This window comes from Hyperoodon ampullatus (genome assembly GCF_949752795.1).
Source record: "Hyperoodon ampullatus genome assembly, chromosome: 11".
In the NCBI taxonomy this organism is placed as follows: Eukaryota; Metazoa; Chordata; class Mammalia; order Artiodactyla; family Ziphiidae; genus Hyperoodon; species Hyperoodon ampullatus.
The window spans coordinates 79,118,234-79,145,864 of NC_136924.1; the positions used below are offsets into that span (position 1 = coordinate 79,118,234).

A 27,631-nucleotide genomic window follows, 5' to 3' on the forward strand; every position below is an offset into this window, starting at 1 on the left:
AATGGCTCTCAACTACACCTGATTAAGATATAATGTACAGTGGGATATAATGGTTCTCAATCACACCTGGGTTAGAAAAATGTACAGAATATAAAGCTGACAAAATAGAGGAAAACTAAAAATACTTAAATATTCTTAAATATATCCTACAAATATAATGTGAAAAGAATCGTGATTTACTATTTGGAAATGAAGTTATTAGCAATAAATGATATAACCAAGGAACTATGGACTACTTAAACCTTGCTAGGTTGGTAAAATATGTTTTTTGTTTACTCACTATTATTCAGAACAGGATTACACTAAAAATGGTCTATTTTTGGTTGTTTTCCCCAGATACAGGATTACTAAATTAGACTTACCAGAATTAAATTTTATAAGTTACTAAAATTTCAAGCCTTAGAGACATATTTGATTTCATATCCTATTTTCAGTCACCAGGTTAAGTCTTCTTCCCTCCAAAATGACTGTCTTTCCTTTGCCATTTCAACTGCTATCACTTGGGCTAGGCTGCCCTCTTTTTGCATGTCAAGTATTCCAGCAACTTCCAGAGTATACTTCTTTTTTTTTTTTTTTAGCTGTACGCGGGCCTCTCACTGTTGTGGCCTCTCCCGTTGCGGAGCAGAGCCTCCGGACGCGCAGGCTCAGCGGCCATGGCTCACGGGCCCAGCCGCTCCGCGGCATGTGGGATCTTCCCGGACTGGGGCACGAACCTGTGTCCCCTGCATTGGCAGGCAGACTCTCAACCACTGAGCCACCAGGGAAGCCCCAGAGAGTATTCTTAACTTCAGACTCTCTCATGCTTCAGTGTATCACATTTAAGGCGGCCATGTTAATCTTCCATATCAACGGCATTCTATTTCTGATAATATTAAATGTGAATTTGGCTATTTAACTTAAAGTTTCTCATAATCTGCTCAAGCATATCAACTCCATCTTTGTTTTATGTTACTTTCCCAATAAACATATTCAAGTTTTGTCAAGTTGATACCCACCATCCACTATGCTTATTTCCCTTCTTTGAGCATTCAAATGCCTCAACCCAATGTGCTTTGTCATAGCTCATTCTGCCTCACATTAGAATAATTTATGGATTTGACACATTCCCTAGTTTATTGTAAGATCTTTGAAGACAATGACAAAGTCTCATTCATGTTTGTAACCTCTGCAGAAACAACCATTCTGTCATGCACATAGTTGAGTATTCAATTTGCATTCCCTGGATATGCTATGCTGCCACCTTGGAACGATTTCCCCTTATCCTTCTCCTCTGATAACCATGCCTACTCCTCCTTCTGCACAATGCAGTTTAAGCATCATTATCTCTAGGAGCCTTCCTTTAAATGGTCCAGATCTTCCACATCTCCTCACAGTGTGGGTGGATCTAGTACCCTTTGTTTGTGCTTTCAAAGATCACTCTATATTTTATCTCTCAAAGTATTCCAAAACTCAGAATTGTAGTAGGTACTTTGCTTGTCTATCTTACCAACTTGAGAGTCTTTTGAAATCAGGGATTACAATTATTACAGATCATATTCTTTACGACTAGCACTCTAATATAGTATCTGGTACAGAGCAGAGATGCATAATTCATCTTCAGTGAATGAGTGAATTTGTTTCTCCAATTCAAAGAAAATCTACTTAAGGGTAGGGGCTATAACTTACATTTCTTGTGTCCTCCAGAGCACCTGTATACACACCAGGTTAAAGCTTCCCAGGCTTTCTCAGTTCATGATCCCTTGCTGTCTCAGTAATTTTTTTCATGGTGCCCTCTAGGCCAAAGGAAATACCTAACTGTTCTATTTATTAATGGAACATACCTTAGTAGCCATTTGAAAACATACCACAAAATGGAAAGAAAAATACTTTTATTTCATTCTTAACCATAGTTACTTATTCATGGGAATTTTGTACATGCTAGGCATTGCACAACTTCTTAAATCTTGGCTTAAGATTGGACAATAACACTTCCATTTCCTATTCCACATTGATATTTGCATCACACTTGCTTTTTATCACAGCAACCCCCAAAACCCAAGGTCACTAAAATATGATATAATAGAAAGGGATATAAGACAAATTAGTATTGACAAGCTAGTAGTTTACCTGGTTTCCAAGAGATCTCAAGCATCTCTATGTTGCCCTCTAATATTTAAAATATCCTGCAGCTTCCTGTGAGGTCACTGCAGCCCAGGGCACCCTGATGTAGTTTAGAAACTACAGCCTGAAGTAATTACAGCAACTATCCATTCACTCACTGTTTATTATGCATGGTATTATGCTAGGTGTTAAAACTACAAAGGTGATTAAGATGGTGGTAATAATAATAGTAATAAAAATAGTATTGACAACAGTAGTGGTCATCTCAGTTACAACACATCCTACGTTTCAGGCAATATGCTAAGTAAGTTAAATGAATTTATGTTGGGTTATAAACTCATTAATAGTACTTAAAATTAAAGATTCCATGACCTAATAGAGATCTGTGTGAAGGACAGCAGACTTAAGCAAAATATAATATAAACAGTATTAAAAATAAAAAAAGCAATGATATTTGGCGTTTAAAGTAACAAAACCTATGTGCATTTTCCCTTAATCCCCAGAACCATTTTGAAAGGCAGGTATACCCTGAGGTTTAAAGCAGTAAAGCTACTTAACTAATATTATATGTTTAAAAAGTGGTTGTAAAAATTTTAAATATATTTTAAAGAGATTTTACAGTAATTATTTCTGGAAGAGAACTTTCAATGATTAAATGAAAAGAATGGTAGACTTGGGGCACGTTAGTAACTGGGTATAATTCTGCGGGGTTGGTAATTAACATGTACCTATGATGACACAGGAATAGAGAGATCCTAGAACAAAAAAATGACAGTAGAAATTACATTCTCAATACCTACATTCTTCAATCTCCTACCTAATACATTCTCCACAGTCCTGGGTAAAAATGATATACTTTTTGCTAGATAACTTGTGATTTGATGACTTTATATTGCACTGAGCAATTTAAAATTGTTCACCTATTTCTTCTAATCTGTCCCTCTTCAAATAAATAGAAAACAATATCTCTTCATGGCAGCCCTTCAAATACATGAGGAATGTTGCCATATCTTTATTCGTCTCTTCTCTGAACTAAATACTCCAATTCCTTCAAAAGTATATGGCAAGGTTTCCTGCTCTGTCACTGGCTTGACCACAATACTACCTAATATCTACATGATATTTTATAGTCTCCAAAGCTGTTTTACAAATCTATCTCAGTTTATATTCTTTTTTAAAAACATGTTTCTAAGGGCCTCACAACAACTCTATAAAGCAGGTATTATTAATCCTACTTTACAATGGGATTGGAGGAAATGGAGCACCATACATTTTAAAAAATTGGTCAAGGTTACACGAGTCACAAGCTAGGACTCAACCCCATTTACTACTTAGCACATTTATTTGGCAATCAGTTAAAATTAGTTCAATCACAGGTAACAAAATTCAGCACAGACTGTCTTTAAAAATAACTCACACCCTCACACAGAAAAACATAAAAGAACTAAGAGTAGGCTTCACTTAGGGTTCAAGCAATGTGATGGGGATCTCTTCCTCTCTAGCTCTGCCTTTGGTATTGGCTCCGTTTTCACAAAAGCTCTACACATATGGTCCCAAGATGGTTACTTGGACTTATGCATGGTATTATGCTAGGTGTTAAAACTACAAAGGTGAACAGTTCCAAGGATTTTCTCATTTTCTTACTGTGAATGAGAGTGCTTAAATACCTGAGAATCCAAGTCCCAAATGGAGTCTTATAGGCTTGACTCAGAATATGTGTGAATTTCTGGAACATTCTAACATGGATGGAATATAATGGAATATAATCATTAGCCTAAGTAAATAAGGACTTATTCCTAGATTAGAAAATAGGTTAAATCTCACCTAAACCACATGGCTAAGAAATAAAAAGTATCACTCTGGGAAGAGAAGAAGAGATGCTGAGGAAGCATTAATAAATGTCTAAGTTAGTCCCATTCTGATTTGGAAATGTCTCTCTTAAAACAGGGTACATGAAACTGAATGTGATGTTTCCAACTGACCAGTGAAAGAGAGTGTGCTTTACTGTGACCAAAAAATTCTACTACTACTCATACAGCAACTCATCACCACCTTACAACAAATCTATACTAGTTGCTCAAAGTAAACAAATCTCTGAAGCTGAAATTAATTATCCTTTTTTTGCCCAGATTACTTTGTATTTCATTCAATATCTATAATAGTAAGAATCATCTCAGTTTGACACCCAGCAGACAATCTAATGCATACTTTTTAAAAAAGAATCATAACATCCAAAGCATTAATTTTGGTGACCCTACTTTTGGTAATATGTTCCATTTAAAAGCAACCAAAACTCCTAGGAGAGCTAAATTGTGTTGTTGAAGATCAAGTCCTTTTTTTTTTAAAGATTACCGTGTCTCCTTAAAACAGTGCTGGTCCAGCACCATCTTATAATCTATTGTGGCTTGTTCAAGACTCATTTCCTGCTTTTAAAGTGCTTATAATCTAGTGGAGAAGACAAAGAAGCAGATTCTTTCAATATAATATGGCTAGGCAGTGTACAGTTAAATACTGAATGCCAATGAAGAAGAAAGAACACTTGATTTAATCTGAGAAGTGGACAGAGAAGTCTTCTGAATTAACAAAAAAAGCTGTTATTAAACGAGAAGGTTTAATGGAAAGCAATGGCATTCTAGGCTGAAGGCACAGTATGACTAAAAGCCCAGTACCATAAATAGCCTGGTACGTGTACCAGCAGTATGGTACAAAAAGCATGAAGGGTGAAGCAGAGTGGCAGAACATGAGCTGGAGAGGTAGAGACCAGGTCCTGAAAGATTTATATTTTATGCTCTGAAAGGTATGTAGATCATACTAAGTAGCTTTAATATCCTATAGGCTATGAGGAGGCACTCACATTATTTATTCCAATTTGAAAGGGAAAAACTGGAAGCAAAGACATCTATGTAAGAGGTCAAGGTAAGCAATAAGAACCCTAATTAAGACAATGATAGCAGGTAGGGAGGAAGTGTATATGTTTAAGGATTATTTAACAGGTAAAATGGGAGGGCTTTAGTAAGTTAAAGGGTATGAAAATGGTGACGAGAGAGGAAGAGTCTAGGAGGAATTTGTTCTCTGGGCTGGGTAACTTGGTAGATGGCTATGAATGAAATAGCAAATGTAATAGGAGGAAAAAGTCTTGAGAGATAAGTTGATGTACTATTGTGCACTTGTCCCTGGATACAATACTGTTGACAATTAAAAATCTAAGATTCTACCTATACTTAACTAGGTTACTATCAAAATTCAGTACATAAAATTTTTAAACTAATGAATCAAAATGAAGTAAGTCAATACAGAAAAATTATTTCAGTGTTGTGAAACTATCTGGCCTGCTAAAATAGAAATGTTATTTCCTTTTTTAAAAGAAGGGTCAGGTGGCAATGCTAAATTTTTTAAAGAAAATTTAACCACTGATTGTAATGTCTGTGGCTTTTGGGGAAAACATAACCCTAAATTACAGTGGCTGTGGTTATAAACTATTATGAAGAGCTTCCAACGTCAGACATAGTTTAAGTGTCTGTATGCACTGGAGTCCTTTTACAGGACTTTGCTAGAACAGCAAAATTAATGACTCTCTTCTGTTTGCCTACTTTGGGTGTCAATAACAAATGTACTTTCTTTAACAAAGATTTTTAAGGGACACGGAATTAACTTAATATGAACATCAAATAAGCCAGAGTCATAAACTTTCTTCTTAATATATCAGGAAAAAAAACTACAAGCCTATGATCAACAGTGTGACTTGGTCTTAATTTAAATATTATTAATTTTAAAATATTAAATATTAAAATATTATTTACATACAGTAAAATTCACTGGTCTGAAATAATTTGATATATTCTGTCAAATCAAATGTAAGCACAACCACAATTATGATTAAAACATTTCCAGAACCTTCAAACTGCCCCCCACCAAATCTCTTCCCTGTCAACTACTGATTTCTTTCCTCCAAATTAATTTTGCCTTCTACAGAATTTCATATACAGGCATACCTCAGAGATATTGCAGGTTCGGGTCCAGACCATGGCAATAAAGTGAATATTTCAATAAAACAAGTCACAAATTTTTTTGGTTTCCCAGAGCATATAAAAGTTAGGTTTACACTTTGCTACAGTCTATTAAGTATGCAATAGCATTATATCTAAAAAAAATACATGCCGTAAAGTACTTTACTGCTAAAAAATGTTAACCATTATCTGAGCTTTCAGAGAGCTGTAATCTTTTTGCTGATGGAAGGTCTTGCCTCAAGGTTGATGGCTGTTGACTGATCAGGGTAGTGGGTGGTGAAGGCTGGGCGGCCGTGGCAGTTTCTTAGAATAAGACAATGAAGTCTGCTGCACTGAGTGACTCTTCCTTTCACAAACGATCTCTGTAACGTGGAAGGCTGTTTGATAGCATTTTATCCACAGTAGAACTTCTTTCAAATTTGGAGTCAGTCCTCTCAAACCCTGCTGCTGCTTTAGCTAAATCTGCAGTTACTTCCTCCACTTTGAAGTCCTGAATCCTTCAAAGTCATCCAGGATGGTTGGAATCAACTTTTTCCAAACTCCTGCATGTTGATATTTTGACCTCCTTCTGTGAATCTGAATGCTCTTAATGGCATCTAGAATGGTGAATTTTTTCCAGAAGTTTTCAATTTACTTTGTCCAGATCCATCAAAAGAATCAGTACCTATGGTAGGCTTACAAAATCTATTTCTTAAATTATAAGACTTGAAAGCTGAAATTACTCCTTGACCCATGGGCTGCAGAATGGATGTTGTGTTATCAGGCATGAAAACAGCATTAATCTCATTGTACATCTCCATCAGAGCTCTTGGGTGACCAGGTGCATTGTCGAAGAGAAGTAATATTTTGAAAGGAATCTTTTTCCTGAGTAGTAGAAACAGTGAGCTGAAAATATTCAGTAAACCATGTTGTCAACAGATGTGCTGTAATCCAGGCTTTGTTGTTCCATTTATAAGGAGCATAGGCAGAGCAAATTTAGAATTCTGAAGGGCCCTAGGATTTTCAGGATGGTAAAGGAGCACTGGCTTCAACTTAAAATTACCAGCTGCATTAGCCCCTAGCAAGAGAGTCACCTGTCCTTTGAAGCTCTGAAGCTAGGCATTGACTTTTCCTCTCCAGCTATGAAAGTCCTAGATGGCATCTTCTTCCAATACAAGGCTGTTTCATCTACATTAAAAATCTGTTGTTTAGTGTAGCCACCTTCATGAATTATCTGAGCTAGATCTTCTGGATAACTTGCTGCAGCTTCTACATCAGCACTTGCTGCTTCTCCTTGCACTTTTATGTTATGGAAAAGGCTTCTTTTCTTAAGCCTCATGAACCAACCTCTGCTAGCTTCCAACTTTTCTTCTCAGCTTTCTCACCTCCTTTAGCCTTCATAGAACTGAAGAAAGTTAGGGCCTTGCTCTGGATGAGGCTTTGGTTTAAGGGAATGTTGTGGCTGGCTTTATATTTTATCCAGAAAAACTTTCTCCGTATCAGCAAATGAGGCTGTTTTGCTTTCTTATTATTCGTGTGTTCACTGGAGTAGCATTATTCATTTCCCTGAAGAACTTTTCCTTTGCATTCACAATTTGGTTAACTCTTTGGTGTTAGAAGCCTAGCTTTCAGCCTATCTCAGCTTTTGACATGCCTTCCCCACTAAGCTTAATCATTTTTAGCTTTTGATTTAAAGTAAAAGACCTGTGACTCTTCCTTCCACTTAAACACTTAAGAGTCACTGTAGAATTATTAATTGGCCTGATTTCAGTATTGTTGTGTCTCAGGGAATAGGGAGGCCCAAGGAGAGGGAGAGGAATAGGGAAATGGCTGGTTGGTGGAGCAGTCAGAACACATACAAAATTTATAGATTAAGTTCGCTGATTTATATAGGTGTGGTAAGTGGTGCCCCCCCAAAATTACAATAGTAACAACAAAGATCACTGTTCACAGATCCCAACAAATATAATAATAATGAAAAAGTCTGAAAGATTATAAGAATTACCAAAATGTGACCCAGAGACATGAAATGAGCAAATGCTCTTGGAAAAATAGTGCCAATAGACTTGCTCAAGGCAGGGGTGTCATAAAATTTCAGTTTGTAAAAAATGCAGTATCTGCAAAGCACAGTGAAGTGAAGCATAATAAAACGAGGTATGCCTGTAAACAGAATCATGCAGCATGCAGTTTTTTTTTTGAGTCTGGCTTCTTTCCTAACTTCTGTATCTAAAAGTCCCCTACCACCTACCCTCAAACAAACGCATAACCCTGATTTTTTCTTCAAAGTCCATATCGTTATAACAAATTACTTTATTTATCATAGGGCATTTTCAACCTGAATATAAGCTCTATGAGTGCCAAGGGACCTGGTCTATCTTGTTCAATGCTATATGCCCACAACTTCCCAAAGTGCCAATACATGGCAGATGATCAATAAATATTACTGAATGAATAAAGAAATAAAAATAGCTCCCTCATGTTTTCCTACTGAAATTATCTATACTTTAATTATCAATAAGATGTATTTGTATTTATTCTAGGATGAGCACACTGGGAGGGAGAATAGGGTAGTGGCAAGTTGTAAGGCCTCTGGAGTACGGCTGCCTGATTTTGAATCTGGCCTGTTGCCTCTTCTAAGGAGTTACTATGGCCTTGAGCAAGTTACATAATCTTCCTGAGGTTTAATTTTTGCATCTGTAAAAATGGGGATGATAGTTTTTGTTTCATAAGGTGGTTGTGAGGATTAAATGAGATCAAACATGTAAAACAATTTAAAAAGTATCTCATACTTAGAACTAATGATAGCCAATATTGTTATAATTACTGCCATCTTTACCACCACCACCACTACGACCACCAACACCACTATCTTGCTATTTTGTGCAAAGCTGAAGAAAAAGTTCCATTAAAATAGTTTTTTAGCTAACGACCTAAAATAAACAACAGTAAACACATGGACAGAAGACAGATGAAGGGCATCAAAATCTTACAATGATACTCACATGAATCACACTGTCTATGGTGACATCTTATATGCCAGATATTGGCTGAACAAAAGGGTACATGCTGATGATAAACTCACTGGTGATGAGTTTATTACGAGAAAGGCAAGGCAATATGGACATCAATCTAAATTCTATTCTATTATATTGTATAGTATAGTTCACTTTATTTCAAACCACTTATTTTGAAATATAGTGAAAACCAATGTTACTCCAACTGGAGTCCAGACCACTGAGAGTCTGGAGCATTCTCTCAAGATAGAATAAAAATTTCTACATTCTTTTGTGTTTGTGTTCAGTGAACCCCTATAATGTCAGCATTAAAATGTCAATGCAATGTTTCCCAAACTTGGGGGTTGATGTGAATTTTCATCCTTGTCCCTCTAGAAAAAATTGTACATAGACCAAATCCAAGAATGTATGTATTGTGGTTTATTCTGTAATTGGCATACTCTTTTAGGACAGTTAACCTACCTACCTAACTTCTCACCTACCTATATATCTATTTTAATATTAATTTTTTCTGATAACCCATATGGAGGTTATATCAGGTAGAAACTTATCAACACTAAGAATGAGGATCATTTTCTACAAGTGTGAGGAAGAAGAAATTAGTGGTTTCCTAAAGATGGAATATTCATAAAATTTTGTGCTCTAGGATCAGTTTTTTTTTCTTTTGAATACTATTAGCAAAAGCCTTTAGTAAAAGAATGAAATAAGAACAAGCTTGACTAAACTTTAATACTGATACGCCTAGACGCCTTGACCATATTTTAGGTATATTAGTCACAAGTAGGAAGGCTAGGGTATGTATCGGGGGAAGAGAAGAGTAGCAGACTTTATTAATGATGAAAGACTTCAGGTCTGATGGGCATGAAATTGTGGAGAGTTCATAATGGCAAATCTCTATCCAAAAAGAATTTGGTATGCGAAAGGCATACAAAGTTCCAGCTCTCATGGGTCGAAGAATGAGAACAAAACCATGGTTTTTAGAGGGTTTCAAAGACCATGGCCACATATGGCAATTTCATTTAGACATGCTCAAGCAAGTCATTAAATTAGCACTGTCTTTTCAAAGTTGAAGCCCAAACCATGTACACTTTTCACGAAGAAATATTGCCATTCAATTTTTTTTTTTTTTTTTTTTTGTGGTATGCGGGCCTCTCACTGCTGTGGCCTCTCCCGTTGCGGAGCACAGGCTCTGGACGCGCAGGCTCAGTGGCCATGGCTCACGGGCCCAGCCGCTCCGCGGCATGTGGGATCCTCCCAGACCAGGGCACGAACCTGTGTCCCCTGCATCGGCAGGCGGACTCTCAACCACTGCGCCACCAGGGAAGCCCCAATTTTTAAACTAATAAATAATTCAAGGCACTATATTTCCACCTCATTTTTTATTTCTTTCTCTTTTGTGTTATGATAAATATGGGATTCCAAATTCTGCCTTATGATACGATAACAATGGGTCTCCTAATACTGGTGTACATATAATTAACACCAAGACCGCTGCTTTAGAAAACTAAAGAAGCTGATCCAAATAAAAGAAAATAAACAAAAATATTTTAAAAGCATCAAAGATCTTATTAAATACTAAAAACTAGTGTTTCAAGATCTGGGAGAAGGACTTCCCTGGTGGCACAGTGGTTAAGAATCCGCCTGCCGGTGCAGGGGACACAGGTTCGAGCCCTGGTCCTGGAGGATCCCACATGCCATGGAGCAACTAAGCCCGTGTGCCACAACTACTGCGCCTGTGCTCTAGAGCCCACGAGCCACAACTACTGAGCCCGCATGCCACAACTACTGAAACCCGTGTGCCTAGAGCCTGTGCTCCACGCCAAGAGAAGCCACCACAATGAGGAGCCCGTGCACCACAACAAAGACCCAATGCAGACAAAAATAAACAAATAAATACATTTATTAAAAAAAAAAAAAAAGATCTGGGAGAAGACAGAGACATTAGCCCAGCCAAAGTTAATTTGTCTTGAGGGCATTTGCTGATTCTAAGATTGAGCCAAAATAAACAAAATGACACGTTTGAGTAAAATAAATAAATCAAAATTCCAGAAAACTAAAAAAGAGCTAAAACTAAGAATGCAATGTACTATATGTATATACAGATATATGCAATATATGTATAGTTTACATTTTGTATATGTAGTACATTTTCACTGTACTCCCTAAATCCCTTAGTATCCATTTTTTTCCATTCACTTTTCTCTCTGTTATGCATATGGATAATTTCTTCTACTGTATCTGCTAATTCATTAATTCTCACTCTATTTTGCTTTTAAGAATCTACCTACTGCTATATCTATACTATATATCTATATATATCTATATCAAACTGGTCTCTCAGGAGGAATAAAAAGGAGACAATGGGAAGGTAACTGATCCAGTACATGCTGAGGAATATTAATATTTGTCACTACTTCCTAAAGTCCTTGCCAAAGTTTGGTAAGAATATTTCCTGTGAGAGTAAGTAATAAAGGAACAACCATATAACACATGCAGAGGATTTCTGTGTTGATGACTCTATGTTATAGAAGATACACAGGAAAATTACCATGATACCTGATGTTCTCACCAGGAGACTATAGCACTGTCAATTACTTAATTACATTTGGTTGATCAGACATTCACTAGTATGATACTTTGGCTCCTGAACACATTCTAGGAGCTATATATTATTCTAGGACCTCCAAAGTGCATAAATATGATTGAGACACTCACAAAATTCTCAGTTCAGTGGGACAGTCAGTCAAACAAGTAAGCACTTGAATCAGACATATGCTGTAAGAGAAATATAAACTACAAGATAGGAGGTTAGGGCCTTTCCTTCCAACAAAATGATGAGTACTCTATAACTGCAGGTAACAGTAAGAAAAGAAGTATATACCCACGTACATGAAACCTTGCTTTTACAGCAAAAAGGGTGCACTTTGAAAAATTAACAGAGCAGCTTTTCAAAAGATTCTAGTGTTAGTTTCTGAACACATACCTAATATAAATGTATGTGATGAGGGCTTGTAAATTTTGAGAAAGGTTTCCTTTAGTTCTCTGAACTATTTATAATAGCAGATTAAAGTCCTTGTCTATTAAGTCCTACATTATTGTAGTTTCTATTGATTTATTTTTCCTGTTTACAAGCACATTTTCCTGTTTCTTTGCGTATCTCATAATTTTGTGTTAATAAAAACTGGACATTTGAAATAATGTAATGCAGGAACTCTAGAAATTAGATCTCATCCAGCCCCCAGGAATAATTGTTGTGCTGCTTGTCTGTTTAGGAACTTTCATTTAGTACTAATTTTCTGTACTAATTCTGCAGTCTGTATTCCTTGTCTTACTGTAGCCACTGAAGTCTCTGCTGGGTTAGCTCAGGGGTCAGCTAATGATTAGACAGAGATTTCCTTAAATACCATGAACTGGTAAGTGTTTTAGTATTTGTCAAGGACCTCTATGTGTTGGAGCATACCTTCAACACTGACAGTTTACAACTCTGCCTTAGCCTTCAATTTCTGCTTGCACAGAACCAAAGTTAGCCAGAGGTGAGAGATTAGGACCTTCTCAGTTCTTTCCTGGACATGTGCACAATCCTGTACATGTATGTGACCTTCAAGGATTCCAGGAACATTTTTAAAAGTAAGAGCTTTGCAAAGTTATCTATGGCGATCACATTTCCCAGACTTCTCTCTTTAAGTTTTCTGGCCAGTCTCTTGTTTGCCCCAACTGTTATTTTTGTCCCAGGCAGCTGAGAGGTTAAACAATTGCCACTTATTGTTTTTGACAAACATCCTGGGTACAGGGCTTTTTCCACTGAGCAAACTCTGAGTCAGGTCAAATATCGATAAGCCCTGTGAATGGAGACCTTATAGGGAACTGTCAGGCCAAACAGTAACAATTCTCTGGAGACACAGTTTTTCTGGAGCTCTAAACCTATTATGCCCCCTTCAGTGGCTTCTACATGGCTGATTTCCACAGCTACCATGATTGTGAGCCTATACTAGCTTTTAAAGTTACCATACTGCTGGGGAGTAGGGAATGGGAATAAGGCAAGTTAAAGCTCTACAAAGCCTGCTGTTCTTACTGAGATTTAACTCTATTTCTTGAATAAATACTCCTTGGGTTGTTGACCTTTGGTTAACACCCAGAGATCTGGGAAAATTGATTTTGACGATTTTTGCTAGCATTCTCATTGCCTTTCTGAAGAAGCTAATTTGCAGAGGTCCTTAGTCTTGCCATTCCAGAAGTCCTGCTTCAACTCTCCCTTTCAAAGAGTCTCAATATTTTCCCAGTTTCCTTTTTTTTTTTTTTTTTTTTTTTTTTGCGGTACGTGGGCCTCTCACTGTTGTGGCCTCTCCCGATGCGGAGCACAGGCTCCGGACGCACAGGCTCAGCAGCCATGGCTCACGGGCCTAGCCGCTCCGCGGCATGTGGGATCTTCCCGGACCGGGGCATGAACCCGTGTCCTCTGCATCGGCAGGCAGACTCTCAACCACTGAACCAACAGGGAAGCCCCCCCCAGTTTCTTTTTAATATATTAAACTTCTAGATTTAAATATTTAATCTATCTGAAATTCATTTTAGTATACAAAGTCCAGGAGGAAATGGGCAGCCAGTTGCAATTACAGTTGTCCCCTGATTAACCCAAGCTTGAACTGCATGGGTCCAGTTAAACGTGCATTTTTTTTTTCCAATAAACACATACAGTACTACATGATCCATGGCTGGTTGAATCCACAGATGCAGAACTGCAGTATGGAGGGCCGATTTTAGGACTTGAGAGTTGGTAGATTTTGGTATTAATGGTGGGCCCTGGCAGCTGTCCTCCACAGATACCAAGGGATGACTATTTTAAATCTTTTCTCGGTTAATTAGTAAAATACTTTTGAGAATCTAATAAAAGCTATGGAGTATCTCTGCAAAAAAAATCTGCACATATATACAAATTTTGCATAATTTCAGTAAATTCACAGACTGTCTAGGGCCCCCTTCCATGGAACCCAGATTAAAAACCCTGATGTGCTACAGTAACTTATCTGATTTGTAACTTCATTTTTACAAATTTGCAAATTACAGGAAATTTTGTGTCTCTTTCTGTATTCTATCCTATTCCATTGGTCTGTGTGTCTACATCCATAACAGTGCCATACAGTTTTAATTACACCAAGCATCTTTCTGCCTCAAACCCGTTGCACTTGCTATTCACCATGTGTGAAACACTTTTACCCCAGCTAGTCTCAAAGTAAACTCCTCACTTCAAGGCAGGCATCAGCTCAAATGCGACCTCCTTAGAGTCCTTACCCGACTACCCTATTTTTATATTGGTTCCCTCACTCTCTAGCTCTTACACAGCTTCATTTTTCTTCATGACATTGATCATTACTTCACATTTTATTATACCTTTAATAGTTTCCTGTCAGTTTTCTCCACAAGAATGTAGGGACATTTTTTTTTTTAACTACTGTATCCCCAGAAATAAGTACAGTCCCTGGAATATTATAGGCAGTCTTTTCAATTGTTAATGTAAATCACCAAACATTAAGTTTGAACATGGCAACTTATTTGCTTACCCTGCTGGTCTAAGTAAATAAAAGACATAAAAGATGAATTAGATCCATCTAGCTCCCAGGAAAAGTCATTTGTCAATTTTCTAGAATAGGACTATGAAGGTTTAAGGGGCTAAGAGTTGTTTCGTTGTAGTTCTTCCTGTAACCATGTGAGAATAAAAGTAGTGAGCTGTTTAAGGAAGACTTGAAATACATTTGATAGGACAACCTCACTTTTGAAAATATGAGTTACCTGGCAACATTGTTTTTTCTGCTATATATCTTCTCTCTTCAACTGTCAGCTACAAGGCAATAAAATACACACACACACACACACACACACACACACACACTTTTTTTTTTCTCCCTCTCTCTCTCTAGGAAAATATGCAACCATTTGTAAGAAAATAAACACATGTATTATTCATGACATGACTGGATTATCTTCACAGTACTCTGAGCCTATAGAGAATGAATTTTAAAGTCTATCATTTACTATAGTGTTTCTTATGGACAAGAAGGTGCCTAACAAACTCACAGAGAAGGGTGCTCTTAAAGATATATGTTTTTTTCTTTGGGTGATGAAAAAGTGCTGATTTATTCATGCTCTCTTTCCCAATTTCATGGTGACTAATAGCCCACATCTATGTGAGGTTGAAGGAGTAGTCTGTGGTCACAAAGAAGTTTTAAGTAAACTCTCACAAATCAGGACTTAAGCAATGATCTTGACATTACTGGCATGGAATTCCAACCAAGTGAACTGACAGACAATTAAACATATATGTAAGATATATTTGTTAACATTAAAATAGGTTACAGAAAGAATTGGAAAATAATCACTACTCTAGTGGAAAAAAGCAAAGAAAAAAAGATAAACTCTATTACCACATTACTGTTATGCTGTTATAGACCCTACTTACAGATGTTTCATTTTCATAATAAACGGATAACTATGTTGTTCAGAGTAAACCTAAGTGACATTTAAAAAAATATATAACACTGATCCTGGATATTAGAAGCATTGTTTCCTAGGGCTTCATTAAGACTAGTTAATGAGTGGAAAGAAAATCTTCTGGGTTTTTGTTCTCAAAAGTTAAAAAAAAAAACTTAAGTCATTTCAGCCACATTTACAATGTATGGTTGAATGAACAATGGAAATACATGTGATGCTTTGATCATGTAAAACAAAGACTCCTATGAATGTTACTTTCTGGTTTTTACACTTGTTGGAGGAAAAACTTATTTAGGTATCTCATACCTATATAAAGAAAAGACTAAACACAAGTAAAATAGTACCATGCAAATTCAAATATGGAAAATTAAACTAATACAATTTTTAATTGTTCAGTAATCAAAAGTTATTTTGTACGTAGGCCATATTTGTTGATATGTATATATCTTATGAGATTACAGGGGTTATTTGTGAGTTTCTATTATTACTACCAACTACAGGTATTTAGAAATATATATTAGACATAAATGAATCAAACTGTTTTCCACACATATATATTATTAACGTTGATTGTATGTGCATGTGTGTGTTTGTGAAAAAGAAAAACAAGCATAGTAAACAGGAGACAATGTAGTTCCAAAGACTAAACATAAATTTGGATTCTAACTTCTTTGAATATAGAGTAAAAAGGTAAAATTATCAGCATTAAAAAGTAAAGGAGGGGGCTTCCCTGGTGGCGCAGTGGTTGAGTCTGCCTGCCGATGCAGGGGACACGGGTTCGTGCCCCGGTCCGGGAAGATCCCACATGTCACGGAGCGGCTGGGCCTGTGGGCCATGGCCGCTGAGCCTGTGTGTCCGGAGCCTGTGCTCTGCAACGGGAGAGGCCACGGCAGTGAGAGGCCCGTGTATTGCAAAAAAAAAAAAAAAAAAAAAGTAAAGGAGGAGTTTCAAGATGGCAGAAGAGTAAGACGTGGAGATCACCTTCCTCCCCAGAAATATATCACAAATACATCTACATGCGGAACAACTACAGAACACCTACTGAATGCTGGCAGAAGACCTCAGATGTCCCAAAAGGCATGAAGCTCCCCACGTACCTGGGTAGCGCAAAAGAAAAAACAGAGACAAAACAATAGGGACGAGACCTGCACCAGTGGGAGGGAGCCATTAACGAGGAAAGGTTTCCACACACTAGGAAGCCCCTTCGCGGGCGGAGACTGCAGGTGGCAGGGGGGAAAGCTTCGGAGCCACGGAAGACAGCGCAGCAACAGGGGTGCGGAGGGCAAAGTGCAGAGATTTTCGCAAAGAGGATCGGTGCCGAACAGCACTCACCAGCCCGAGAGACTTCTCTGCTCACCCGCCGGGTGGGCGGGGGCTGGGAACTGAGGCTCGGGCTTTGGTCAGATCCCAGGGAGAGGACTGGTGGTGTGAACACAGCCTGAAGGGGCTAGTGCGCCACAGCTAGCTGGGAGGGAGTCTGGGAAAAAGTCTGGAGCTGCCGAAGAGACAAGAGACTTTTTCTTCCCTCTTTGTTTCCCGGTGCACAAGGAGAGGGGATTAAGAGCGCTGCTTAAAGGAGCTCCATAGACGGGCGTGAGCCGCGGCTATCAGCGTGGACCCCAGAGACGGGCATGAGATGCTAAGTTGGCTGCTGCCACCACCAAGAAGGATATGTGCATGTACAGGTCACTATCCAAACCCCCCCTGCAGGGAGCCTGTGCAGCCCGCCACTGCCAGGGGCCCATGATCTAGCGACAACTTCCCTGGGAGAACACACGGCACCTCAGGCTGGTGCAATGTCATGCCAGCCTCTGCCGCATCAGGCTCGTGCCGCACTCCATGCCTCACCCTCCCACCACTCTGAGTGGGCCAGAGCCCCCAAAGCAGCTGCTCCTTTAATTCCGTCCTGTCTGAGAAGAGAACAGAAGCCCTCCGGCGACCTACACACAGAGGCAGGTCCAAATCCATAGCTGAACCCCAGGAGCTGTGCGAATAAAAAAGAAAAAGGGAAATCTCTCCCAGAAGTATGCTTCTGTGTGCGGTTTTGTCTGTATAGCTTTGCTTTTACCATTTGTCCCAGGGTTCTGTCTGTCCGTTTTTTTTTTTTTTTCTTCTTTTTCACATGGTTTTTAGCACTTGTGGATTGGTGGATTTGTTTTTTGGTCTGGTTGCTCTCTTCTTTCTCTCTTTCGTATTTTAAATTTCTTTATTATTTTATTAATTAATAAATTTTTTTAATACTTATTTTAATTTTAATAACTTTATTTTATTTTATCTTCTTCTTTCTTTCTTTCTTTCTTTCTTTCTTTCTTTCTTTCTTTCTTTCTTTCTTTCTGTTTTTCCTCCCTTTTATTCTGCTCCGTGTGGATGAAAGGCTCTTGGTGCTCCAGCCAGGTATCAGGGCCGTGCCTCTGGGAAGGGAGACCCAAGTTCAGGACATTGGTCCACCAGAGACCTCCCAGCTCCACATAATATCAAATGGTGAAAATCTCCCAGAGATCTCCATCTCAACGCCAAGACCCAGCTCCACTCAATGACCAGCAAGCTACAGTGCTAGACACTTACTCCAAACAACTAGCAAGACAGAAACACAACCCTAGCAGAGGAGCAGCCTACAATCATAATAAGGTCACAGACAACCCAAAACACACCACCAGACATGGACCTGCCCATTAGAAAGCCAAGATCTAGCCTCATCCACCAGAACACAGGCACTAGCTCCTCCACCAGGAAGCCTACACAACCCACTAAACCAACCTTAGCCACTGAGGACAGACAACAAAAAAAACGGGTACCACGAACCTGCAGCCTGCAAAAAGGAGACCCAAAACACAGTAAGTTAAGCAAAATGAGAAGACAGAAGAACACACAGCAGATGAAGGAGCAAGATAAAAACCCACCAGGCCTAACAAATGAAGAGTAAATAGGCAGTCTACCTGAAAAAGAATTCAGAATAATGATAGATAAGATGATCCAAAATCTTGGAAATAGAATGGAGAAAATACAAGAAACATTTAACAAGGACCTAGAAGAACTAAAGAGCAAACAAACAATCATGAACAACACAGTAAATGAAATTAAAAATTCTCTAGAAGGGTTCAATAGCAGAATAAGTGAGGCAGAACAACGGATAAGTGATCTGGAAGATAAAAGAGTGGAAATAACTACTGCAGAGTAGAATACAGAAAAAAGAATGAAAAGAACTGAGGACAGTTCAGAGACCTCTGGGACAACATTAAACACACCACATTCGAGTTATAGGGGTCCCAGAAGAAGAAGAGAAAAAGAAAGGGACTGAGAAAATATTTGAAGAGATTATAGTTGAAAACTTCCCTAATATGGGGAAGGAAATAGTTAATCAAGTCCAGGAAGCACAGAGAGTCCCATACAGGACAAATCCAAGGAGAAACACACCAAGGCACATATTAATCAAACTATCAAAAATTAAAAACAAAGAAAACATATTTAGAGCAGCAAGGGAAAAACAACAAATAACACACAAGAGAATCCCTGTAAAGTTAACAGCTGATCTTTCAGCAGAAACTCTGCAAGCCAGAAGGGAGTGGCAGGACATATTTAAAGTGATGAAAGAGAAAAACATACAACCAAGATTACTCTACCCAGGAAGGATCTCATTCAGATTTGATGGAGAAATTAAAAGCTTTACAGAGAAGCAAAAGCTAAGAGAACTCAGCACCACCAAACCAGCTTTACAACAAATGCTAAAGGAACTCCTATAGGCAGGAAAGACAAGAGAAGGAAAAGACCTACAATAACAAACCCAAAACAATTAAGAAAATGGTAACAGAAACATATATATCGATAATTACCTTAAATGTAAATGGACTAAATGCTCCCACCAAAAGACACAGACTGGCTGAATGGATACAAAAACAAGACCCGTATAGATGCTGTCTACAAGAGACCCACTTCAGACCTAGGGACACATACAGACTGAAAGTGAGGGGATGGAAAAAGATATTCAATGCAAATGGAAATCAAAAGAAAGCTGGAGTAGCAATTCTCATATCAGACAAAATAGACTTTAAAATAAAGACTGTTAAAAGAGACAAAGAAGGACACTAAATAATGATCAAGGGATCGATCCAAGAAGATATAACAACTGTAAATATTTATGCACCCAAAATAGGAGCATCTCAATACATAAGGGAAATACTAACAGACATAAAAGGGGAAATCGACAGTAACACAATCATAGAAGGGGACTTTAACACCCAACTTTCACGAATGGAGAGATCATCCAAAATGAAAATAAATAAGGAAACACAAGCTTTAAATGATACCTTAAACAAGATGGACTTAACTGATATTTATAGGACATTTCATCCAAAAACGACAGAATACACATTCTTCTCAAGTGCTCATGGAACATTCTCCAGGATAGATCATATCTTGGGTAACAAATCAAGCCTTGCTAAATTTAAGAAAATGAAACTATATCAAGTATCTTTTCCAACCACAACTCTATGAGACTAGATATCAAATACAGGAAAAAGTCTGTAAGAAATACAAACACATGGAGGCTGAACAATACACTACTTAATGACCAAGAGATCACGGAAGAAATCAAAAAATACCTAGAAGCAAATGGCAATGAAAACACGACGACCCAAAACCTATGGGATGCAGCAAAAGCAGTTCTAAGAGGGAAGTTTACAGCAATACAATCCTACCTGAGAAAACAAGAAACATCTCAAATAAACAACCTAACCTTATGCCTAAAACAATTAGAGAAAGAAGAATAAAAAAACCTCAAAGTTAGCAGAAGGAAAGAAATCATAAAGATGAGATGAGAAATAAATGCAAAATAGATGAAGGAAACGATAGCAAAGATCAGTAAAACTAAAAGCTGGTTCTTTGAGCATATAAACAAAATTGATAAACCATTAGCAAGACTCATTAAGAAAAAAAGGGAGAAGACGCAAATCAATAGAATTAGAAATGAAAAAGGAGAAGTAACAACTGACACTGCAGAAATACAAAGGATCATGAGAGATTACTACAAGCAACTCTAGGGCAATGAAAAGGACAACGTGGAGGAAATGGACAAATTCTTAGAAATGCACAAACTTCCGAGAATTAACCAGGAAGAAATAGAAAATATGAACAGACCAATCACAAGTACTGAAATTGAATCTGTGATTAAAAATCCTCCAACAAAGAAAAGCCCAGGACCAGATGGCTTCACAGGTGAATTCTATCAAAAAATTAGAGAAGAGCTAACACCTATCCTTCTCAAACTCTTCCAAAACATAGCAGAGGGAGGAACACTCCCAAACTCATTCTATGAGGCCACCATCACCCTCATACCAAAACCAGACAAAGATGTCACAAAGAAAGAAAACTACAGGCCAATATCACTGATGAACATAGATGCAAAAATCCTCAACACAATACTAGCAAACAGAATCCAACAGCACATTAAAAGGATCACACACCGTGATCAAGTGGGGTTTATCCCAGGAATGCAAGGATTCTTCAATATATGCAAATCAATCAATATGATACACATATTAACAATTTGAAGGAGAAAAACCATATGATCATCAATTGATGCAGAGAAAGCTTTCGACAAAATTCAACACCAATTTATGATAAAAACCCTGGAGAAAGTAGGCATAGAGGGAACTTTCCTCAACATAATAAAGGCCATATATGACCAACCCACAGCCAACATCATCCTCAATGGTGAAAAACTGAAATCATTTCCACTAAGATCAGGAACAAGACTAGGTTGCCCACTCTCACCAGTATTATTCAACATATTTTTGGAAGTTTTTGCCACAGCAATCGCAAGAGAAAAAGAAATAAAAGGAATCCAAATCAGAAAAGAAGAAGTAAAGCTGTCACTGTTTGCAGATCACATGATACCATACAAAGAGAATCCTAAAGTTGCTACCAGAAAACTACTAGAGCTCATCAATGAATTCGGTAAAGTAGCAGGATACAAAATTAATGCATAGAAATCTCTTGCATTCCTATACACTAATGATGAAAAATCTGAAAGTGAAATTAAGAAAACACTCCCATTTACCTTTGCAATAAAAAGAATAAAATATCTAGGATTAAACCTACCTAAGGAGACAAAAGACCTGTATGCAGAAAATTATAAGACATTGATGAAAGAAATTAAAGATAATACAAATAGATGGAGAGATATACCGCGTTCTTGGATGGGAAGAATCAACATTGTGAAAATGAGTCTATTACCCAAAGCAATCTACAGATTCAATGCAATCCTTATCAAACTACCACTAGAATTTTTCACAGAACTGGAACAAAAAATTTCAGAATTTGTATGGAAACACAAAAGACCCCGAATAGCCAAAGCAATCTTGAGAAAGAAAAATGGAGCTGGAGGAATCAGTCTCCCTGACTTCAGACTATACTACAAAGCTACAGCAATCAAGACAGTATGTTACTGGCACAAAAACAGAAATATAGATCAATGGAACAGGATAGAAAGCCCAGAGATAAACCCATGCACTATGATCACCTTATCTTTGATAAAGGAGGCAAGAATATACAGTAGAGAATAGACAGCCTCTTCAATAAGTGGTGCTGGGAAAACTGGACAGCTATATGTAAAAGAATGAATTTGGACCTCCTTAACACCATACACACAAAAAAACCCCTCAAAATGGATTAAAGACCTAAATGTAAAGCTAGACACTATCAAACTTTTACAGGAAAACATAGGCAGAACACTCTATGACATAAATCACAGCAAGATCCTTTTTGACTCACCTCCTAGAGAAATGGAAATTAAAACAAAAATAAACAAATGGGACCTAATGAAACTTAAAAGCTTTGGCACAGTAAGGGAAACCATAAACAAGAGAAAAGACAACACTCAGAGGAGAAGAAAATATTTGCAAATGAAGCAACTGACAAAGGGTTAACCTCTAAAATTTGCAAGCAGCTCATGCACCTCAATATCACCAAAAGAAACAATGCAATCCAAAAATGGGTGGAAGACCTAAGTAGACATATCTCCAAAGAAGATATACAGATTGCCAACAAACACATGGAAGAATGCTCAACATCATTAATGATTAGAGAAATGCAAATCAAAACTACAATGAGATATCATCTCACACCGGTCAGAATGGCCATCATCAAAAAATCTACAAACAATAAATGCTGGAGAGGATGTGTAGAAAAGGGAACCCTCTTGCACTGTTGGTGGGAATGCAAATTGATACAGCCACTATGGAGAACAGTATGGAGGTTTCTTAAAAAACTAAAAATAGAACTACCTTACGACCCAGCAATCCCACTACTGGGCATATACCCTGCGAAAACCATAACTCAAAAATAGTCATGTACCAAAGTGTTAATTGTAGCTCTATTTACAATAGCCAGGACATGGAAGCAACCTAATTGTCCATCAACAGATGAATAGATAAAGAAGATGTGGCAAATATATACAATGGAATACTAGTCAGCCATAAAAAGAAATGAAATTGAATTATCTGTAGTGAGGTGGATGGACCTAGAGTCTGTCATACAGAGTGAAGTAAGTTAGGAAGAGAAAAACAAATACCATATGCTAATACATATATATGGAATCAAAAAAAAAATAAATGGTCATGAAGAACCCAGGGGCAAGACAGGAATAAAGACGCAGACCTACTAGAGAATGGAGTTGAGGACACGGGAAGGGGGAAGGGTAAGCTGGGACAAAGTGAGAGAGTGGCATGAACATATATACACTACCAAATGTGAAATACATAGCTAGTGGGAAGCAGCCGCATAGCACAGGGAGATCAGCTCAGTGCTTTGTGACCACCTAGAGGGGTGGGATAGGGAGGGTCGGAAGGAGGGAGACATAAGAGGGAAGAGATATGGGGGCATATGTATAACTGATTCACTTTGTTATAAAGCAGACACTAACACACCATTGTAAAGCAATTATACTGCAATAAAGATGTTAAAAAAAGAAACTAAAAGAAAAAAAAGTGAAAAGTAGAGATATAGTAAAAATTATTCAGTTAAAGTATTATACTCAAAAGTAAAATAATTATGCCCAGTAAGGTTATTTTAAGTAAGATAAAATAATAGTAAAGCTACTTTATTTTGCAAAAAATAAGAAAAAATATTTATAAAGAACTAATTTTACTAACCTGATTAATTTTTCTTTGCTCTTGTATAGCTCTTTCAATTGCCTGAGATACTTTCTCTTGATCTTTTGCATGTTCAGTCTTCCATAACTCCCTTTCTTCTGCATGGGCTTTTTCCAAATTTTTTCTTTCTTCTTCTATAGCTTTTAAAACTGCATCCTTCATCGCTTCTTTCTCAAGCTTCAAAACAAAAATATTTGAATGAGTGACCACAATAGTTCCTGGAATAAGACAGACTTGAGTTAACCTAAAAAACTCAAAATTTTGATCCTACAGGGTTTATTTCTGACATGTTTTTTTTTACTCATACATAATAACTGCTGTAAAATAAAATTAATTATTTGTTTATACACAAATAACGAACTTATTTCCATGGCATTTCTTTTTTTTTTTTTTTTTTTTTTTTTTTTTTTTGCGGTACGCGGGCCTCTCACTGTTGTGGCCACTCCCGTTGCAGAGCACAGGCTCCGGACGCGCAGGCCCAGCGGCCATGGCTCACGGGCCCAGCCGCTCCGCGGCATGCGGGATCCTCCCAGACCGGGGCACGAACCCGTATCCCCCGCATCGGCAGGCGGACTCTCAACCACTGCGCCACCAGGGAAGCCCCTCCATGGCATTTCTAAACTTCAAAGAAACCAAGTCGTGGCCTAAAGTAGCAGTGTTCAAACTATTTTGTCTTAGGTCTCTTTATACTCTTAAAAATTATAGAGGACTTCTAAGAGCTTTTGTTTACATGGGTTATACATATTAAGATTTACCATATTAGATATTCAAACCAAGAGAAAATAAAAATACCTTATTAATTCATTTATAATTAATAACAGTAAGTGCATTATATATTAATAAATACTGTATTTTATGAAAAATAACTACATTTTCCAAAATTAAAAAGTGAGAAGAATGTTTGTAAACCTCCTTACTATCTGACTTAAAGAAGAGAGCCTAGATTCTTATACCTGCCTTCTGTATTAAATCTGTAATGATATTTTTAGTTGGAATATATAAGAAAAACCCAGACTCACAAATATATGTAGAAGAAAAGCGAGAATTATTTAGTAGCCAGTTGAGATTACTGTAGATATTCTTTCTGATTCCACACCAAAACTTAACAAGGGGTAGTTCTTAATGGTAAGTTGCAATAAGAAAAATAAAATCATGTCAATGAATTTTTTGTACTCTGTTACATTACAATCTTTTCTTGCATTTTGAATGAATCCTTTATGTATTTTTTAAACATTTTTTATTTGGCAAACATTGATTCAATGACTTATGCATCTCCTCCAGATGTTGACACATTTCGCTATACTATAACCAAAAAAGCCACATTTTTGTTAATAACACCATCAATCTCATCAGAAGAGTCTTTATTAAAAAGTAGAAATAAATTTTCTAAAATTCTAATTTTTTTTTAAAGCTCGAATTTTATCATTGGCAACAAGAACTGTCAGTTTTTGTCCTTAAGGTGCTGGGCTCACTCTGCTTATTTTGGACAAAATGTCTGCCAAATACTAAAGTCTGTATAACCCTACTAATTCAGTAAAATGGCGTTCAATGAAAAAAAAGAGCCTATTTCAGTTGCAACTCAAACAGCTGCACAAGAATTTTCCTCAAGAAAACCATCGTACATAGTAAAGTCCATGGACCTCCTACTCCTGAGAGACTTACCACTTTTCTTGCTTCCAGTTCACAACCAAATTTGACAAAAGTCATTAAAGCTGACAGTCACCATTTTTTGAACTCCTGTTTTATTGCACAATTCTTCTCCTAAATTATTCTCTTACTATGTTCAGCAATGCCTTCCATGTTGTTTAAACCAAACGATATTTTTTGTTTTAATCTTTACATTCATGACCTCAAAGCAACATTCTATATAGTTGATTATTTCTGACTTTGTGAAGCCCTCTCTTTTCTTGGTTTTCATGAGAGCCTGCTGCTTATATTTCTCCTATGCATTTTGCTGAGTCTTTTCAATTCAATTCTTTGTAACTTCTTCCTTCCTCTGGATTTTAAATTTTGGAGTTCTTTCAGGGCTAAGAACTTGGACCACTTGTTACTCTACTTGTTACTCCTTTGAGGTAATTATACATGACAATAATTTCCATGGCTACTATTACCAACTCTCTGCTGGAAAACAAAAAAACAAACAAACAAAAAATCATACTAACCCATATTAATATCTTCAGGAGATTCCTATCTACTGAGCTGTAAATGTCATGTAGATTTAGCTGCCTACTTGACTTTATCATCTAGATATATCACAGGCAGCTCAAACTCTATACCAAGGAAATGGTATTACTTTCTATGTTGCTGCTGAATGAATATTCTGGCAGTTCACAAACTGGCCACCTCATCCACACCAAACATGTTGACACTATCTCCTAACTACTTCTAGAATTTGCCTATTTCATTCCTTTCCAAGCTACTACTACTACTTTATTTCTGCCACTCACTATCTCTTATGCAAACTTCAGATGCACTCTGTTAATTCTTTCCCTGCCTTTGGCCTTTCTTGCTCCAATTTCCCAAAAATTAATGTCAGTTACCATTATGATGCACCTATACTCAGAAATTTCAATGTGTCTCTACTTACCTATGGAATAAAATTCAAACTCACTATTCAGAATGTTAGCCATCCTCCAAGGCTCAGTTCAAAAGTAATTTATTGTTAAAAACTCCTATGGGGGGCTTCCCTGGTGGTCCAGTGGCTAGAGCTCTGTGCTCCCAATGCAGGGGGCCCGGGTTCGATTCCTGGTAGGGGAACTAGATCCCACATGCCGCAACTAACTAAGACCCAGCGCAACCAAATAAATAAATAAATAAATAAACAAAACAAAAAAAACCTCCTATGAATGCCATGGAAATACTATCTATATACTCATAATAATTTAATGCATTCCTTCTTACCTTATTAGTACATAAACAATATTTTTTTTACATGATTGTAAATTCTTTAAGAAAAAGACAAAATCATGGTCATTCTTGAACGTCCACCTCAGCACAGTGATCTGTACCTATGAGACTTTCAACGTTTGTTTACTAAATTTAAATCTAAATTCCAAACCCAACACTCAGTGCTATATTTGTGTTAAAAAATTAATAAACAGAAACCTCAATTAAATAGTGTCAGGAGACCATAAGGCAGAGCTCTCACCTTATAAGTGCTTCGACAATGGCAGAGCCCAACAGGAAGAAGACAGACTCCTCTACTTCCCTGGCAAGAACTCGGCCAATGAAATGCCCTGGACTCTGTTTACCACAGCCCTCCCAACTTCCTTCTCCCCTTGATAAAGCATTCTCCCTTGCTGTATGGGGACTTGCACGTGGCTCACCATGGTTGCAGACCCCAAACTGCAATTCTCTGCTGTTCCTGAATAAACTCATTATTGCTGGAGAAATATCTGGCAGTCTATTTATTTTAGGTCAACACTTTGGTGGTCCCTATAGGACCAGAGAAGACCTCCGAAGGCTCTGGGGCTATTGAACAGATGTGGTACCCACAACTGAGCCCACTGTCGCTCACTGCTTTCTTGCTGACCTTGGAGTTTGAAGGTACGTCTTTCTCCTAGATCCAAGCTCATGCCCTCTTTGTGTTTGAAGCTCTCCAGGTTTTATTCAGAATCTAATTTAAGGTTTCGTCTTTCTGGCTAAGGCCTTGTTCTGCATGCATTTGGAACTTTGGTCTGATTTTGAGATAGGACTGTTTCAGCCGAAGCTGGCTGGAAATGCCTTCAGCCCATTCCTTTGGGAATAGGGACTTCTTCACTGAAAAGTGTATTGGTTTTTTCAGCCTTCAGCCTATTCCTTTGGAAGGGGCTATTCTCTGGAACTTGCCTGTAAAAGCCTTTAGCCTGTCTCCTCTAGGACCAAGCTGTCTCCTTAGAACTGGCTGGTATTAGTTTGC

The 27,631-nt window shown here is 37.6% G+C and overlaps 1 protein-coding gene across 1 annotated transcript in view; it reads right to left on the bottom strand.

The window, feature by feature from the left end:
* CCDC91 (coiled-coil domain containing 91) overlaps positions 1-27,631 on the bottom strand; it is a 312,709-nt gene that overhangs the window by 71,462 nt on the left and 213,616 nt on the right. Inside the window, exon 11 of the mRNA XM_079714620.1 lies at positions 23,734-23,910. Within this exon, the coding sequence (XP_079570746.1) occupies positions 23,734-23,910 (177 nt within the window). The remainder of the gene's footprint in view (positions 1-23,733; positions 23,911-27,631) is intronic.